Source organism: Sceloporus occidentalis, unplaced genomic scaffold (assembly GCF_023333645.1).
Source record: "Sceloporus occidentalis isolate IW3139 unplaced genomic scaffold, rSceOcc1.0.p SCAF_79, whole genome shotgun sequence".
Lineage (NCBI taxonomy): Eukaryota > Metazoa > Chordata > Lepidosauria > Squamata > Phrynosomatidae > Sceloporus > Sceloporus occidentalis.
The window spans coordinates 1,867,977-1,886,548 of record NW_028317059.1 but is presented as its reverse complement, the minus strand read 5'-3'; the positions used below and the strand labels follow the sequence as shown (position 1 = coordinate 1,886,548).

Below are 18,572 nucleotides of genomic sequence, written 5' to 3'. Positions count from 1 at the left end.
AACATGGCAGACAGTATTGTTTTTAATTGTATCAGACCTGGAGATAGTAATCACAGGTGTCTGTAACCCCAGCAGGGAGCTGACACAACGGGCCTCCCTATTGTCTAATCATCCTGGCCTAGACAGTTTGTCAACTCTTTTGTTCAGCCTGACCAGACCCTGAATAGCACTATGCTCTGTTTGCCTGAACTAGATTATTTTATATGTGTATTATCTGCCGCTGTTCACCTCCAGTTTATGTATCTAAGATGTGTTGTTAGGAATTGCTAACCTTGATGTCCCTGCATACTGTGGTGGTTTTACATTGTATCTGGCTGACTGCTCTTCCCCACTGATGTGACCAGACAGAACTGACAATGGCAGGTATGTCCCTGGGCCGTTACCTGTCATATCCCTACTCCTGATTCCTCTGCTGCTACATACAGCACCCTTAGACTTCTGCTTTTGTTCTCAAGGGGTAGAGTATAGTTTAATCCATGATGTTTTCAGGTAGCACGCAGTTGCAGCTGTTTGTTCCCAGAGGAGTCAGTCTGTGTACACCTGCTGGTCTCTCTTAGCATTGAAGTCAACCAGATTTGACTGCCTCTATACTTTGTACAGGAGTCAGAGTTTGGCCATCTGCCATTCATCCTGTGGGCAAATGATTATTACTGTGCAAAATGACATCAAGCAAACTACTGCAGATGCCCCTTCTTGCCAAGCAACATCTGGTGTCATTTCTATTATAAAAGGTCAGGTTTTTGCATCTGTTGAATGTAGCAACGAATGTTTTAAAGGAGAGAGAGGGGACTACAGTGTTCAAATCAGAAGAATGTGATTCAATTCATGTCATTCATCTCCAGATACACATGTAGTATATATACAGACCAATATAAGTATATATATATATATATATATATATATATATATATATATATATATATACATTGGATGTATATTTCTTCTGCAAGGGTTTGCAAATCCTTATAGGATTGTGTACATATAAATTCTCTAGAGTTACATAAGGAATGATGTATCCCAGCTTTCTGTCACATAAACCTGCCTCTAAAAATCCTTTGTGGTGAGAAATATTGTGATATTATGGATACATCGTGACCTTGTCATAAGCTGTAACAAGAGTTTGTAAATCTATCTGGTTGTTTACATGTGATCGTATATATATATGCAGAGAAATACAAAAGGATCCTTCTCTATAAATACACACTGTGTTGATATATATTATGCCTCAAACCCCTGACACACCACCCCCTACATCATCACATGCAGACAAAGTCACAGGGTTAGAACAGACAGGCCTCCCCCGGAGTCCTGCCTCCTGCACACCCCTCAAAAGTACTCAGCTATTGGCTGGCAGGAAGGTGTCCCTGACCTGGGACAGCCTGTGGAGTCACCTAGCAGCATGATACGCACTGAATGAGTGGAACCCTTATTGCATACATTAACAGGTGTAGGTGACTCCAAGGTGCAGAGGGTTACTGAGCATATATGATGCATCCTGCGCAGGCACAGCTTTACATGTGCATTTGGGTCACTACTGTACTGTGTATGGTTTCTGTACTGCATTGTGCACAATTTCTGTACCGTGTGCTTTCTGAAACATGTTTTTCAAGCAAGTGTTGGTAGAAAATGTAATAAAGCGTGAGTTGTGCATATAGCATGTTAAATACAGCACAGAGTACAATAAAATGAAATACTTTGCTTATTTTTGGTTTAATTATTTGCACAGATCATATTGACTCCTATGCAGGACTCCTGTGCATAGTATGTATCGCTCGTACTGTAACACTGATGTGTTTTGTACAGCTCTGTCTCCCATAGCAATGCATGTAACACAATGGTATGTTTGTAGCATGTACTTTGTAAGGCAATCTGTACACACACACTGAAACATATTTATCAAAGCCTAGAAATACTCAGCCTACACTATATTTTGTCATATTCTTATGTGGCAGCATAGTGTGTGAGACGGATTCATTACTATGTGTGCATGTGATATGTCCTCTTCCAAGTGCTGAAAATGTAACAAGTGGGCTAAAGCTAAATAGAACTGCACATTTTTGACAGCCCTAGCTGACAGTTGATGCATACATAGTAGGTGTTCTGTGAATGTATAATGTCTTTCGTATGGGCACAGGTTACAGAACCAACAGACATTGGCTTTGGTGTCCTCTGCCATCTAGTGGAACTGCCTAGTAGAAAAATGGTGAGCTGCGCAGCCAATATAGTCATCAAATTTAACCCTTACAGATGGCAGTTTTGATACATTCTGTTGTACATGGTGGACTACAATGGTCACATATTGTCTGTACTCTGCATACGTAGGAATGGACAGGCCTTAAGCGTTTATAATATGTAAGTGGTAGGCAACCTTTTGCTGCAAACTTTTTGTTGAAATATAATTTTCCAAAAGCCACCATCAACCAGTGCTTTGTAGCTAAATGATCAAAAAGATATATATGATTAAAAAAAAAATATGCGACAATAACACTGAACGTTCCATTGATTCTTACGGCAACTTCACAATTTTTTGCACCATGTGACCCAACGTACCATGGTATCACACCTATGGATGCCCAACCAAAGTTTTTATACTCCCATTTAACAACTCATTGATCTTCTAAAGAATTAATTTAAGTAGCTGAAACCAATGAGAGAACATGCATCACATGAAATCATTCTGCCTAATAATGGCATTTAATTTATGAGAAGCAGATTCATTTGCATCTATACTCTACCTGTACAACTGACTGTGAGCCATAGGTGAGTGGGAAAACATGCAATTTTCCTTACAAAAAATGGTGCCTAGGACCTGATTGACAATATTCCTTTCCAGCTAATAAATAAGTGTAGAGTGATTTGGGAAATAGTGATTTGGGAAATAGTGATTTGGGAAATAATACGTCATAACACTTTGCTGTTATAGGCCCCCATTTGCAGCAAAGGAACTGAAACAGGAAATTTAGAATGTTTAAAGTGCTTTTTTTAAAATTAGTGGCATAATGATGGAGAAGAAACCCTTAAACTAAAGAGCATTAAGGGAGTTATAAAAAAATTATGTATAAAAGTAGAGGACATTTGGGATTATAAAAATATACATATCTGCCAGAATTTCTTGAAATGTCAACTTTGATATCTCTTAGGCATAGAATTTCTTCTACCAGCTGAAGATGTTAATAGAGTCACATATGGGGGGTGTTCTCCAATCTGATAAAGAGGTAGATTCCTCATAAACAGGCTGGCAGCCCTCACTATAATGTGGCCTCTCTAACAATGATGTGTCCCCTATAAGTAAGCACATGACTTAGATCAGCTTCTTAAGAGGCCAGTATCTGTTGTGCTTAATTTACTCTCTGTCTGTTCATCAGAGATTGCTCTACCAATGTATTTTTTTTAATGTGGATCGAAAAAGCATTATAATTCAGAATATATAGGTTAATTAGCACCCAACAACTGGGCTGCCATGTTTAAATGCCTCTCATTTTTTTAACCAACTATTATAAAATGTTTCATTCCCATTGGCTGTTACAGAGTTGAAAAGCCAATCATGGGAATGGTGAATTTACAACAAAGCGTAGGGGATGTCTACTGAAGGTTCAATGTCTGCACCCCTCTTTTGCAGAGGGTGGTGTGAGGGGAGGACCGATGTTACAGTTATCACTTTGACTCCTTTGTCTCATGTCCAAGGGGTCCCCTTGTAGGATGTGCACGGTGTAATGCTCCATTAGGGGCTTGTTTGGTTTGTTGGGGAGGCAGTAGGGATTAGGGCAAATTCACCAGGGTAACTTCTGCGGACATCTGTAAAAAGAAATAGAAGAAGGCAAGAAAATGCCAGTGTTAATGGGATAGGAGACAAGCAATTCAGGTATCTAATCATTTGCATCAGTAGAATGCCTCCAAGTTCATACTTAGAGAGAACATGCATTAATACTCCTTCCTTTCTTGGATCCAGTTTCTAATAGTGATTACCATAATAGAAGACAGAGAGAGGGAATGTATTGTTTTTCCCACACCACCAGGGCTACTGAGGAGGATGGGTTAGGACTAAGGATCAGGTTATACTGACCCTTAAGAAGCTGCCCAAATAGGGTTTATAAACGATCCACAGTATGTGGCTGTGTAATATTTCTACTTTTATACAGTAGTGCTGCAATTATCAAGTGAATATAATAGCGGCGATAGTGCCACAGTGGACTACAAGGTCACAAATCTCTTGGGGCTGCACTCCCAAAGGGATATACAGTATATGAGCACTTGCTTCCCTCCCTAGCGTCTCCCAGGGCCTGCTGTGATATTGATTGGACCCTGGGTAAGCATTTGACTTGTACTCTGTAAATTAGGAGGGAGTTGTTAGGGTCAGTGTGGTCTTCCCTCCTTCTGACCCTAGCATGACTCTAAGTGAGATATCTTCAGGCCACCCACACAGGGCAGGAGAGGGGCATAATGCAATGCTGATTGCATAGCAAATTAATGGTGCGGATCCAATGAATGACTCGAAACAGACGTGCAAAACGTGATCAGGGCTGGCATTAGGTATCCAAGTTGCCAGCCCTGTTATCATCCCTTTGTCAAATAAACAACACATGGAAATACAGCATCGCAGGTATAGAGCAACAGAATATGACATACAAACCCCATATTTACGGGTATAGAGTAAATAAATAAATAACACAAGGAAACATAGCATTGCCGTATAGAGCTACTGAGTAACACACATAACCGGCCTTGCAGGTATAGATCAACTGAAAATCACATGAAAACTCAGCATTGAAGGTATAGATGAAATAAATAATGCATGGAAACACTAAATTGCAACAATAGATCACAGGTCACACAGCCCAAAGGCCAGCCCTGAAACCCAGATTGCACACATAGGACTTTCTATCTTTTTCTAGAATGTCTCACCTGTGCCCCCAAGCAGCTTGCCAGTGCCGTCCAAACCCCCACGGAGCCTGTCTGTGCCATCTTTGGCCCCAGCCCAGTGCTCCCAAATAGCTTATTTGGGCCATCTTTGCCCTCAAACTTCTTTGGACCTTCTTTGTCCCCTGCCCTCTACAACATACATTCTGGCACACATATGTAAAAACGCTTACACAAATGTACACATGCACTTACTTACGCTCACACACATGTGTACACACACATATTCTAATACACACACCACTCATGCTTGGACACACTCCATCCCATTCTACTTACACATACATGCTCACAAACACTTATACATACATTCTCACACACACTCACTTACACATACATGCTCACACGCAAACACACATACACATCCATGCTCATACAAACTTACATACACATTCATTATCACAAACACTTATGCATACAGATTCTTGGTTACATACACTTTTACATATACATCCATGGTTAAATATACTTATAAATATAGACATCAATGCTCACATACACTTGTATATAAAATTGTTTAGGTTAGAATGGACCTTTCCGAACAATTTTGAACCAACATGAAGAGACAGGAACAAGTGGTCACAGGTGCAGTTGCAACCCATGAAACCCATTACCTATTGTTTATGTTAATTGTTATGTGATGGAACTACATAAATAAATAAAGGTTTACCCTTTGCCTTAGTGAGGCCATATAAATTGACTAAGTAGGAAAGGGCCCCATGTTCTTTTCTACTTTTTCTATTCCCTCTCACTCTGTTATCACAGGTGCACTGGTTGGAAGAGGAAGTAGAATGGGAGCATGATTTGTTTTGGACTACTATAGGGAAATAGTGAGACTCTGCTAGTTTTGCCTGTGACCCTGTCATTTTGCTTACTTTTCTGATTTTGGATTGCCTCTTTCTTGCACTTCCTATTTTGGACTTCTTACATACTACTCTGGCTATTACTGGCACATGGAATTCTCACTCATTTCAGAGGATAGGGGCAGCGCTTGAGAAATCTTTAAAGCATTAATGAGAACTAGTAATTGGACCACAGGACAAATGGAGATCATCAGATAAGCAGAGAAACTGGGGAGTGTATTTAGAGATGAGTGAGGAGATGTAAGTAGGACAACCGCTATGAAGATCTTTGGAAAATAAAGTCAGGAGCCTTAGCAGTATCTTGTTTTAGGGGCAAATGCAGACAATTTTTTTAAGATGGAAACCGCAATTGTTTAAACAGAATAGATGTGGAGGGTTAATGAAATGTTGGAGACAAGAGATGATTGCACCATTAACATTGAGGGAAGCTGTTGAAGGAATGTTAGCATTAGAGTTAGATAAGGAAAGTTCAACCAGTAAAGAAGTAAGAGGGGTGCTGAGCTTTCATGCCTTTTGGACTTCTTGACTAGTAGCAGCTGAACCCCTGAAACCTCCAGAATATGGATATTGTACTAGTGAACCTAATCATAGCATTGCTCTTAGATTTTTTAGTGCCTGTCTGTATTGGCAGATATATTTTTTGGTCTGGGTAACTAGAAAACTGTGTTAGGGGTATTGTTTTTAGGTTATTTTGTACCTCCTTAGAACAGGCCGCAGTCCTTCAGGTTTTCTTTGATGATAATGTCTGTGACCGCATCAAACACAAACTTGACATTCTCTGTATCTGTGGCGCAGGTCATGTGACTGTAAATCTCCTTCACATCTCGTCGCATATTCAATTCCAGGAACTGTGTCTTGATATAATTACCAGCATCCTCATATGTGTTTGTCCCTATGTAAACATGAATAATAATAATAATAATAATAATAATAATAATAATAAATAATGAATAAATAATAATAAATAACTATTAAAAAATGTTATGAAGAATTTACTAATATAGGTAAAGCAAACCCCAAATTCTTTGGAATCCCCCCATATTCCTGCAATATATTCCAGTTATTTTGCTATGCTGCGTAAAGAGAGACAGCAAATAGGAGAGTAAATTACATTACATTATATTACATTTATTTATTTAGCGCAAGCAGATTCTGTAGTGCTGTTTAAAAATAATTTAAAATAACACACAATAAAAACCGGTACAAAAGGAGAAGAGGGCTTTGCTCTTGGTGGCTTACAATCTAGTTGGTGGTTGAGGGGGAAGTGAAACAGTAGGAGAGGACTGCTTAAATGGGGATGAGTTGGTAGAGACTGTATTCAGATGGCTTGGATAGGATGCTGGCTGAGAGTGTTAGGAAGAAAGGTTGCACGCTTCTCGAAAAAGGTTTTGTTTTTTTCAGAGAGCTTTTGAAAGTCGTATACGAGGGAGAAAGTCTGACGGAACAGGGAAGGGAAATCCAGAGAAGTGGTACAGCACGGGTGAAATCCTGAATATGGGAGTGGGAAGAGGTAATGACAGTAGAAGAGAGACGCAGTTGATGAGATGAATAAAGAGGGCGGTTAGGGGAGTATTTGTATAGGAGTGTAGAGATATAGGACTGTGAAGAGTTCTTAAGGGCTCTGTAGGTGAGGGTAAGAAGAATTACATTTATTCTGGAGGGTATGGATAATAAGTGTTGACAATAAACCCTAGACTCACCATCATAATCTGGGAAGCAAATACTCAGATGGGCTTTCTTGATCTTCTGTGTGAATACATCTTTCTTGTTAAGGAAGAGTACAATGGAGGTTGTTGCAAAGTAACGATGGTTACAGATACTGTTGAAGAGATGCAGACTTTCATGCATGCGGTTCTGTTGGAATATGAGTGAGGCAGTAGTTAAGATCTACTCTGTATGCTTCAATTCTCATTGTTAACTAAGCGGTTTTATGTTTGTTTATAAGGCAGTTATGCGGTTTGAAGCATAACTCTCTCTGTACATTGTACTTTCTGAATATGGTGTATATTTTGGTCTTCAGTTAAAACACCATTTTTAGATTTTTCATATTTTCCTTCCAAGTAACTATTTGTTGATGATTGTGGTTTTCTTCCTTATCGTCCACATACTTACCACTTCATCGTCCTCCACAAGGACCATGTCATATGCACTCAGTGCAGCGATGAAGATGATACAGGTCACCCCTTCAAAGCAATGAATCCACTTCTTACGTTCAGAGCGCTGTCCACCCACATCAAACATTCTGTTAAAATTGACCGATTCAATGACAGTTAACATAAGAGAAACATTTCAGGAAAGGATTGGCATGATGTGCAGATATAGCTTGTGTTCGGCATAAAATTGTGAATGTGAAGAAGGGTGTAAAGAGGAATACTCAGTTTCAACTAAAAAAATAATGTGAAAACAGAACAAAAAAGTCTGTTGTTCTACATTCTGTTGTAGTACCATGACCATTGACTGTTCTCTGACCCAGAGATCAAAGATGTCAAGCTTTGCGAAACACAGTCTGGGTCAAAATGATGCCTTGTAGAGTTTTTTGTTTCTTAGAGTCGCAGGACAGGATTTTCAGGGCAGGCTTAGAATAAGGTACTTCGTGTCTGGGAGAGATTATCTATGTGTCATGACAGGATTTAAAAGAGAAGGTTAAATAGTCCATCTTGTGTTAGCACAGTATTACAATGCAATGCAGGATTATAAAAGAATATTACTGTACAGGGGTATCATAGTATTACATACAAAGGATTGACAGATTATTGCTGTTACCTAAAGTTGAGATCTTTGAGGCCAAAATTGGTCTCAATGATACCGGTGGTCTTGACTCTGGACCTCAGTACATCCTGCTCAGTCGGGACATAGCCAGGGGCCACCAGCCTGTCTAGATCATTCAGGTAACTGAAGAAGAGAGAAAAACTGAATATCCAAACAATTTGTGTTTCAGAGCCCACCTGATGTTATCATTGAGACAGGAGTTTTGTACATACATAATTGAGAGAAGAGAGCATCAAGGTGTGGGCCTTATTCAAATTTTATCCCTTATGTCAATATCCAATATTTTTTATTGTTTGCTTGTTGGTTTACTGTGCACAAGTGGCTTTATCGGGTAACCTTAAATGAATACCAGGTTTTCAATTACCCAAAGACAGTCTTTGTAAATAATTGGTTGCTTTATGTCTTCAGTTCATTTAGAAATAATCAGTATTTTAGTCTGTATAAAGGTTACATCTGATCTCAAAGGGATTTTCTTTGGCATGTTTAAACTGCCCCTTGCTGCTCTCATGTTCTGTAAAGCTGCTCCCTACAGAGGCTGGAATGAAGGGTTCTGGCTATTCAAACATTGAGTGACATAGCACAAACGGTAGTGCCCACATAACAAAAGTCTGATTCTGGGGAAAAACTATAACGGGGAGCATATTGAAAGTAAATAATAAATTAAATATGTACTTTTAATATAAAATGATGTAAATCTAGATATCACAAATACAGTTGTATAAAAAGGAAGTACCCCGTCTGTGAATTCTATGGTTTTATATATCCGGACATAATAACAATCATCTGTTCCTTAGCAGGTCTAAAACTTAGGTAAATACAACCTCAGATGAACAACAACACATGATTTATTACACAGAGTCATGATTTAATCTATGAAAATAAATCCAAAATGGAGAAGCCATGTGTGAAAAACTAAGCACACTGCTTTCATAATTGCTGCTAAAGGTGGCTCAACAAGCTATTGAATCATAAGGTGTACTTAGTTTTTCATCCATGGGTATATTTAAATATATTTTAATATATTTCAATATAAAACAATATATATGTGAGAGCTAGATATTGAATAATTCCTCTAATAACGTGCAATGTTTATCCTAGTAAGAGTATTTGATGTGCGCTTAACGTCACTGTGAGGACATGTATTTATTTGAAGGGTCTGAGCAGATGAAGGATGGCATTAGATCAAGAAGGCAATTTCCACCATAATATTTTTTTATATTTTGGACCAGTACGAGTAGATTTTTCTCTTTTTTTCCCACTTTTGTGAGGGTACACACTGTAGCAACATGTATGTGTAGATTGTTTTTCCGTTCATGGCTGGATCTTAGCTGTGCTCAATTTTATGAATTTTCTAGGCATTGACAGTATAGATAATGTGTGTTGTGTGCCTTGTTAGCCAAATTGTTAGACACATTATGTGATGGTCCAGAATGCAAGTGATTTCAGATCGGCTCATATCCTCACTCACCATTTAATTATTTAGGAGTACTGATTTTGTGTTGCTTTCAATGTAGCAATGCATTAGCTGTCACGACTATTATATGCCACAGCATAATTAATTAGTATGACAGGTAGTATAGACAGGTAGCTGAATAGCTAACCCATTTTCCACCGATTAAGTTATAGATGGGTCACTGAATGAGCTCTATATGGCTAGGCTGCTTGCTGTTTGACTGGACTTGCCCTGCTGGCTAAAAGTTGCCTGCTCTCCAGTGATTTTGTGTGTTAATTGAACAAGCAATGGAAGCTTTTTACTGGCTTTGCTTTCTTTGAAGCTTTGAATAGGGTGGCATTGCAAAAAAGCAAATCAGCTACTATAATAATGCCTTACTATCCAGCTGAATCGTTGAGCTGATATTCAGAAGCACGATCAAAGCAAGCTTGGATGCCTGAGTCCTTCCATAGGCGCCCAATGATATCAGCCATCTCCTTAGGCATGGAACCTTCATCAATGGTGTCTGCCAGGTGCATGAGTTTACGGGCATCATCCTGAATATAAGAAACACGTTATCAGAAACACATGTTATGGTCCCTTGGCCCAGTCAGCAGTCGAGTACTCATCTGCCTCCACAGGACTTAGTCTAACCATTTTAGTTAGCAGATTTTTAGAAGATCCATAGAATATAGTTTTTGCAATTGAGGATTGTCCACATGGGAAGCTGTCGAAAAAGACTGGGATTTGTGGATTAGTGTAAACAATGAACCAATATCGATACCTATAATTATGTGCATTACCTAGTGAGACCTAGGCACTAATCTAGAACAGTCATAAATGCAACTAGATGCATAAATTCTATAAAAGAGAGCTTCTGCTGATCTTATGTCAGCATATCTGTGACCAAGCCCCCGGTGTGAAATGCATTTTCACTTGTTATGATTTGTAAGATTAAGTGTCTAGAGCATTATTCCCAAACTTTGTTCCTAAAGGACCCCCAACAGTGAAGAATATCCTGACAAATTCCCAGCATGGCCTTATTATGACAAGTGGATTGGCGTAAAACTATAAGGAACTGATTAAACAAACACTATGTGCTGACTTGAGAAGATACAAAATGCCTGAAGCATACAGTTTTTGAGGACCAGAATCGGGGGCCTATTAGGGTCAAGCATGCTTCATCTATCTGCTCATTTGATATGACGTGCTTTCTGAAATCTCTATATATACATACATTTGTTATCCTCTTCCAAATTATCACTGTTTATTTCATAAGGAAGTCTACCAGTACTGTGTGGCTGTAACACTCTGGGTAGGTATCAGGTGTAGGAACCCGTTATGCAAGAGAAGACTGGAGGCAATTGGGGAAGTATCAAATAATGGTAACTGATAAGGAAAAACCAGTCCAAATGATAATGGGTCAGCGGCAAACAAAAAGCAATCCAGGTCACGGTCCAAGGGTCAGAAGCAGGCAGCAAACAAGAGTAATCCAGGTCACCGTCCAAGGGTCAGAGGCAGGCAGCAAAAAAGAGAAATCCAGGTCACGGTCCAAAGGGTCAGAGGCAGGCGGCAAACAAGAGTAATCCAGGTCACGGTCCAAGGGTCAGAGGCAGGCGGCAGACAAGAGGGCAAAAATGGTGCAACAAACCGGGTCAAAAAGCGAGGTACAAAAGGGACAGGAAAACAGCAGCAGGGAGACACACAGTGCACTGAAGCAGCTCTGGATACCTGAGCACGGCCATCATGGTTTCAGGGGTGGTTTTTTTAGGACACCTTCCCTGCAGCTCTGCCCCCTGCTTGTTCAATAGCTGAAGGGGTTAAGGAGGAAGCACTGTGAGGACGCAGGGAGTGAAGAACTGGGGGAGGAGGAAGACAACCGCCGCCACGAGGAGGACTGAAACCCCACAATGTGACCATGCCATCCTCTCCTAGTGCGTGCCTCAGAGGTGCAGCGGCTGCGAGAGGTAGGTACCTGACAGTGGCCTTCCACAGGGTACCCAAAACCAGGGGCGTACCTAGAGTATTTGGCACCTCGGGTGGATCCTCTATATGGTACCCCCTACACACACACACTTTAAAACTGCATAACTGCTATCATTATATACTGAGGCAGACATTGACGGTGCTACGGCATAAATCCTATCACTATACACTGAGCCAGACATTGACAGTGGTACAGCATAACTTCTATCATTATATACTGACTCAGACTTTGATGGTGGTACAGCATAACTGCTATCATTATATACTGAGCCAGACATTACAGTGGAACAGCATAACTACTATCACTATACACTGAGCCAGACATTGACAGTGGTACATGATAACTGCTATCATTATATACTGAGACTAGGGTGACCACATCAGCCATGTTTTCCAGGACACATAATTTTTATATATTGCTGACCAGACCAGATAAAGTGCTGCCCTTCAGTATGGATGACGTATAACTGACTAATTCTTTCCCTTCCATGAGTCTATACATCCCACATACTGCAAGGCAGCACTTTACCTGTGTCATCAATATGAAAAACTTATACATGTCCTGGAAAACATGGCCGATGTGGTCACCCTGAGACAGATATTGACGGTGGTATATAGTGATAGGATTTATGCTGTACCACCGTCAACTAGATATAAACTCTCAGGAACAGGGCCCTCTTCTCCTTTTGTGTTGGTTTGTTATGTGATTTTTAGTTTTAATGACTAAATGTAACATCGCTACGGAATCTGCTTGCACCATATACATTCATATAATGCAATGTCTGGCTCAGTATAAAGTGATGGAAGTTATGATCTACTTTTAGCAAAGCTCCCATCACTACATACTGAGTCAGGTACTGATGGCAGTACAACATAACTCCCACCACTATACACTGAACAAGACATTGGCAATAGTACAGTAAAACTCCCATCACTCTCACACTTACTAATCCTTTCTCACTCACTCACTCACTCACTCTTCCTCCCCTTCTCTCTCTCTCTCTCTCTCTCTGTCCCTTTCTCTCTCCCTCCCTTTCTCTCTTTTTTCCTCCCTCCCTCTCTCCCTTCCTCGCTCCCTCCCTTTCTACCTCCCTCCATCCCTTTCACTCTCTCTCCCTTCTTTTCTCCCTTTATCTCTCCCTCCCTCCCTTTCTCTCACCCTCCCTTTTTTTCTCCCTCCCTTTCTCCCTCCAAAAATTGCATTAATTGTACATGTCACTGAAAAAGCAGGCATACATTGATGACAATAAAATGTAAATAGAAACTGCTGTTAGTTCCCTGCTCAACAGTGCTTACTTATATAGCTACTTCTTATTGTTTGATGTATTTCACATATAGGTGTCCCAGTGGCAGGGCAGCACCAAGGCAGGTGCACGGGGCGCACAGCACCCAGATAGCAGAGAGAAAGGGGCACCGAGAAGTCGCTCATGAAAAAGTTTTCAGCAACTGCTCTCCCCTCTTTCCTCCACTTCCTGCCGCCACCCTCCTTGGTGCTGGGTGATTGTAGTGGTGCTCAATCTGTGTGCTGGGGCAAGTCATATGCATGCAATCCAGGTGCTGGAGCTGGTCTTTAGGGTGAGTGACCTGTGAACTATGCAAACTATGTGGGTCAGTGAATACAAATGTGCATTTTTAAGTTGATCGCACTTGGGTAGTTTTCTATTTGGTTTTTATTCTAACTTTGTTTATACCATAAAAATGGAATGTGTTGATCTGTTATATATTCTTAATTTTGGGGAAATTTGTTTTACTATTATTTTTTTTAACGCTCTGCAGTTCTAATATCTAATATCATCATAATAGCTTAAAAGTCAGAGCGACGGATGGGGGCAGAGCTGGCATTGTGGGAAGTGAGTGATATGTTATATGGTAAAGTCGAGGGCCCAAAGAGGTGGAGTAGTTGCCATAGAAAATGCATGTGGTTAGAGGGGTTATGTTTGTTAAGGCAATATTGTCACATCCACCTGGGGGCCTAAAACATTTTTTGCACTCAGGCGTCACTGACCCTAGGCTTGGCCCTGCCCAGTGAAGGCAAGAAAGAAGTATACATACATACATACATACGGATATCTTACCTGTCGAGCAGGATCTCCATATTGGATATTCAGTGTGTTCATGGCTCTCACAATAGCAAGCATTGACTGGAGAGTGTTCCCATTTATAATGGTGATAAACTCCATGCATTCCTCAAGGGAGTAACCATCCTGATGTATAATTCTAAGAGTAAGAGAGAGAAGAGAAGAAGTTTTGTGTAGAGGAGTAGCATGAGTGGGGTAATAAATAATAGGAGTGATGGAAATGTTTAAAAAAAAATGGTAAACATTTGCATTAGTTTTCATAGAAAAGGGAAGCTGGGGGGGATTGAGACACTCTGGAGAAGAAGGGACATGAAGTGCATCTACATAAGAGGGAGTACTCCTGGGTACAATGAGTTCTAGGCAAGAAGTAGGTATCTTGTGCCTTTGGGTAAAACAGACATTGTGGAACTTTGGTTAGACAGAGCGGAACTTTGTAATTGTGATTATTAGAAGATGTATGCTATACTCACTTCATCTGTTTTACAATGGTGCTTTTCCCAGACTCACCAGCTCCTGTAACCCAAACAGAGTGAGAAAAGCTGTAGAGCATTTAGAATTGGTTCACATGATATGTATGGGATGAGGTACTGTTCACATCATGCAGCAACAGTTTCGTAAATATACAGATTTGCATAAAATTCGTTATTTTATTTTATTACTATAGTAAGCACATACTTCATTCTAGATGCTATAATGCCTTTTATTATGACAGGACGAAATATGTTGTACAAACATATGCAATGCATTCACCCAGAATTGCAATAATAGTTGGAGCTCCTGATGTCATCACAGGGTTTACATTGTGATTCCGGTCCTATAACCTAAATATATAGCCAGTCAGATTAATCACACTGTGTAGCTGCCTGGTTTAATAGTATGTGATTTTCGGAGCAACCGCTTAATACTTTTGTTTTGCTATCTGCTTCATTGATTTTATGTAATTAGGGGAAATCCTTTCTTGATGACATGGCATTCTCACTGAATAAATATAACTTTTAATAATGTACTTAAAATCTGAGAAATAAATAATATGTATGACACGGGCCTAATAGTCTCTATGAGTGAACCTCTAATACGAGAGATGGACTGTTTAAACCATAAACATAAAAAATTAGGTAGAGCGTAACGTTAAAATTGATATATACCCTATCCTATCAGTCCCAACACTGCTCCTATTAGAGACTCAGTCTAGATTATTAGGCCAGTGTCATACACCTTATTTATTCCTCTTCTTTCTCTGCTTTTACGGGAATACATAAAAGTTAAGTCTTATATTTATTCAGAGAGGTATTATACATTTATCTACCAGTGAATCCAACTCCAATAGTACGGGGAGTATGTATTTTTTCTTTTTGTTTATTTTGACATGGCAATCTGATGGCTTTAAGGTCTGGTGTAAACCCTGCTGACAAAAGGAGATGGCTCTTTTAACTGGGTTTTCTTATAAACATATGTAGTACAATTGGTTTGGAGGTATAGGGAAAACGATTAGTACATTATGTAGGAACAGGACATGCTTCCTAGTATCAAATGGTAATATGTAACAGGGAGATCCAGGTAAGTAGTTAAAGTAACACAACTCTGTCGCATCGTAACATTTTGCAACAATATACCATATAATGTCATATAATGACATTACGGTACTTCTGTTTATTAAAAAGAGCATTTTTTATTTTAAAAATTGTATCTCAACTCCAGAACTGACTTTAGGCTATAATTGAGCTCGAAATTGACACCTACTACATGGCAAACTACAAACAGAAAACTGTATTTTCCTTTCATGAGATTGCCGATATAAGAAATGTTATCCTGGTAAATCAAATGTAAATCAAATGTTTGAATGGTCCACTGCTGCCACCACCACCACGATAATGTGACCTCCCAGAAATCTGACAACAACCACATTAATGTAGTACTCATGCCACAGTGATGGTATAATTATTTTTCACAGTGATTTTATCCAGTCCATGTAATATCTATTAAATAGCCAGCTATATCACAATTATTTAGGACTTGTCAGATATATTTCTTAAATTGCAGTTTATTCCACAGAGTTCATGGCCAGTTGTGCTTTAGATTGTAAAATAGACCGCATACAGTAAAATTAGATCACTGATATCACTGATATTAACTGTCTACTAATAACGCATTTACAGAGTTTGAAATGTGTTATATAATTGTTTATTTTAACCTTATCTGCTAAAGGATCTTAAAGGTGGAAGGACTGTTAAAAATTACAAGAGGTATTTTAAAAAATATAATTTTCTAAACAGAATCTAGGGGAAAAAAAGACTTAACTTTATAAAGTGACCCCCATCTTAGCCTCACACAATTGGTGGATGAGAGTTCCTACTGTACTCATTGTGGAGAAGTGACATAGCAATAGCCAATCAGTGGTCTCAATGATTGACACCATAGTCCAACAAGATCTGGCAGTCACAAAAGCATTGGTTGTCTTGAAGGGATAGCTTCAAAGTGTTTGTGTAAGTGGCAGCATATTGCATTATGTGTTAGACCTGTGACATTGTTTTCACTGTTCAGTGACCTACACTGCCAAGCCATGGTATATTTACGGGTATGATGCCACTTTGTTTATTATACAGAGCCTTCTTTCTTCCGTTTATTCTTGTCCTACAGAGATTACCCAGCCGACCTTCTACCTGTCTAGGCTGCTAGGATTAAGGCTCTGCTTACTGAAGCATGGCAGCTTTAATGGGATAAGATGCAGATCTGGGATCAGCTGGTAGGTTTTTTCCTCCCCTATTCCAACTTGCTTATTCTATTTATTTAAGTCTTGGGTTTTTGTATATTGCCCTACTTGTAGAATAACCAACCAGTAAAAGCATGTTATGAACAGAGCAAAGAGTTTCAAAAATGATAAATTCAGGCAGAGGCTCTACTGGAACTATAAAAGTGTATGGAAAAAAATAATATACGCTTCAGATATTGTTGGACAGCATACCCTATTTCTTGTTAATCCCTTATTTCTATTATTTATAAAATCAATTTTCCAAGCCCTATATGAAATTAACATAAAATACATTAAAATACAATACTTTATTCATCTATATCGATCACTACCACCTATAGTATCAGCTCATTGATATCATAACTGTATACGCTTAAGACATGTTTCTCCTTATATCCCGATGATTAAATATTTAAAAAATCCAGTATCAGCATTTTGGATCCAAAAATATGCATAATAGAGATACGGCGCAAATAAAGAGAATGCTCAGCCATTTTCGTTTTCTTAAATTCTTGATGTGTCTTTCATGTACTCTCAAAAACTTGGGCATTTAAATGTATTTTAGTAAAAATGTAAAGATTTTTACAAGTTCCATATGTGTTAAATGACAGTGTTACCCAAAATGTGAAATTCATCTTTTATCTGGACTGGGGAAGGTTCAACATCCAGCATTGAAAACAGAACTGAGTTCACCCAGTGACAGGACCATTCTCTTTGGTCAATTTCTCCCTTTTTATGATTCCAATTTCCTCTCACCTTATAACCTCAGCAGGGAAACCACTGGTGTTTGCTCTCCACAATGCTTAGTTTGTAAATTGAAATTAAATATTTCTCACTTACAGCAATTAATTTGCAATTTGTCTGCCGTTGACTCTTTTGAGTGAATATGGTTTCCCTTGCTATCTGTGTGCGTGTGCTAACAGGTAAAGATATTGCCAGTGAGATACTCACCCAGGAGGAGCAGTTTGACTGTTCTGGCATCTTTCTCAGCATCTTCCTTCAGCTTCTTCTCCAATTCTCGAGAATGCTTTTCTTCTGCACTAGCTCCAGCTCCCATCTTCCCGTTTCCCTAGGGGGGAGATGTATGTCCCTAGACTGCTCCTCTTGGCTACTTTGAAAATGGGGTTTCCTTTTACAGAGGGACAGGGAGTTGGTGAGTCAAACTGCCTGTGTTACCACCACTTGGACTAATGGTGGAATGAGTCCTCTCACCCTGCCCTCTCCCAAATCCGATCTGTTCTAATTCCCAACTGGATTTTACACCCCCAAGTAGTCAGGTGACTGTCTGTAGCCTATGCTGGCCAAGGACAGGTATAGGGGCTGAGCAGGTGTGGGAGATGCTGAGCTCAGCTGAAGTGTATATCCCGGACACATAGGTATCCTTATCCACAGAAGAGGTTTATCTTAAATCTCTGTATACGCTGAGTCCAGAGAGGAGAGATTTATAGTGAGCCATCTGCATCCTGCAAACAGAACTGACACATTTCCACCGACATTCTTAGTCCATGCATGTTGCTTTACCGATATGTTGTTTACAATTGAAAAATAAATTATTATAGGCTGAGGCTTCTGCAATTAATACATATATAGTAGTTTGAAGAGACTCGTCTCTTTAATGTCAATGTTGTATTTCTAAAGCTGACAAAGGTAGGGTAACTAGATAGCCCTTGCTTTAGGGGACAGTCCCCGGAATAAGACATATATTTATTCAGGGAACTCTCTATTTGTACTGTATATACTATATAGTTACTAATTATTGTTGATTGATTCCAGTAGCC

General features: G+C 39.4%; 1 protein-coding gene across 1 annotated transcript; it reads right to left on the bottom strand.

Moving 5' to 3' along the window:
- Positions 1–6,481: 6,481 nt before the first annotated feature.
- Positions 6,482–17,851, bottom strand: LOC149285383 (guanine nucleotide-binding protein G(t) subunit alpha). Its single transcript, XM_089495433.1, has 8 exons — positions 17,746–17,851; positions 14,516–14,558; positions 14,043–14,184; positions 10,381–10,538; positions 8,544–8,672; positions 7,893–8,022; positions 7,481–7,634; positions 6,482–6,672 (listed from the first exon to the last, which is right to left on the bottom strand). The coding sequence occupies exons 1-8, from the start codon at positions 17,849–17,851 to the stop codon at positions 6,482–6,484; spliced, it is 1,053 nt and encodes a 350-aa protein (XP_089351559.1).
- Between the last annotated feature and the right edge of the window lie 721 nt (positions 17,852–18,572).

Bases quoted from the DNA above. Each gene is read 5' to 3' on its own strand.
- LOC149285383 (XM_089495433.1), bottom strand. From the start codon at position 17,851: ATGGGAGCTGGAGCTAGTGCAGAAGAAAAGCATTCTCGAGAATTGGAG. The intron at 8,023-8,543 runs GTAACAGCAATA...CAATTTTAACAG, and splicing joins CTCAAAGATCTCAACTTTAG to AATGTTTGATGTGGGTGGAC. The intron at 7,635-7,892 runs GTAAGTATGTGG...ATATTCCAACAG, and splicing joins TTGTGGAGGACGATGAAGTG to AACCGCATGCATGAAAGTCT.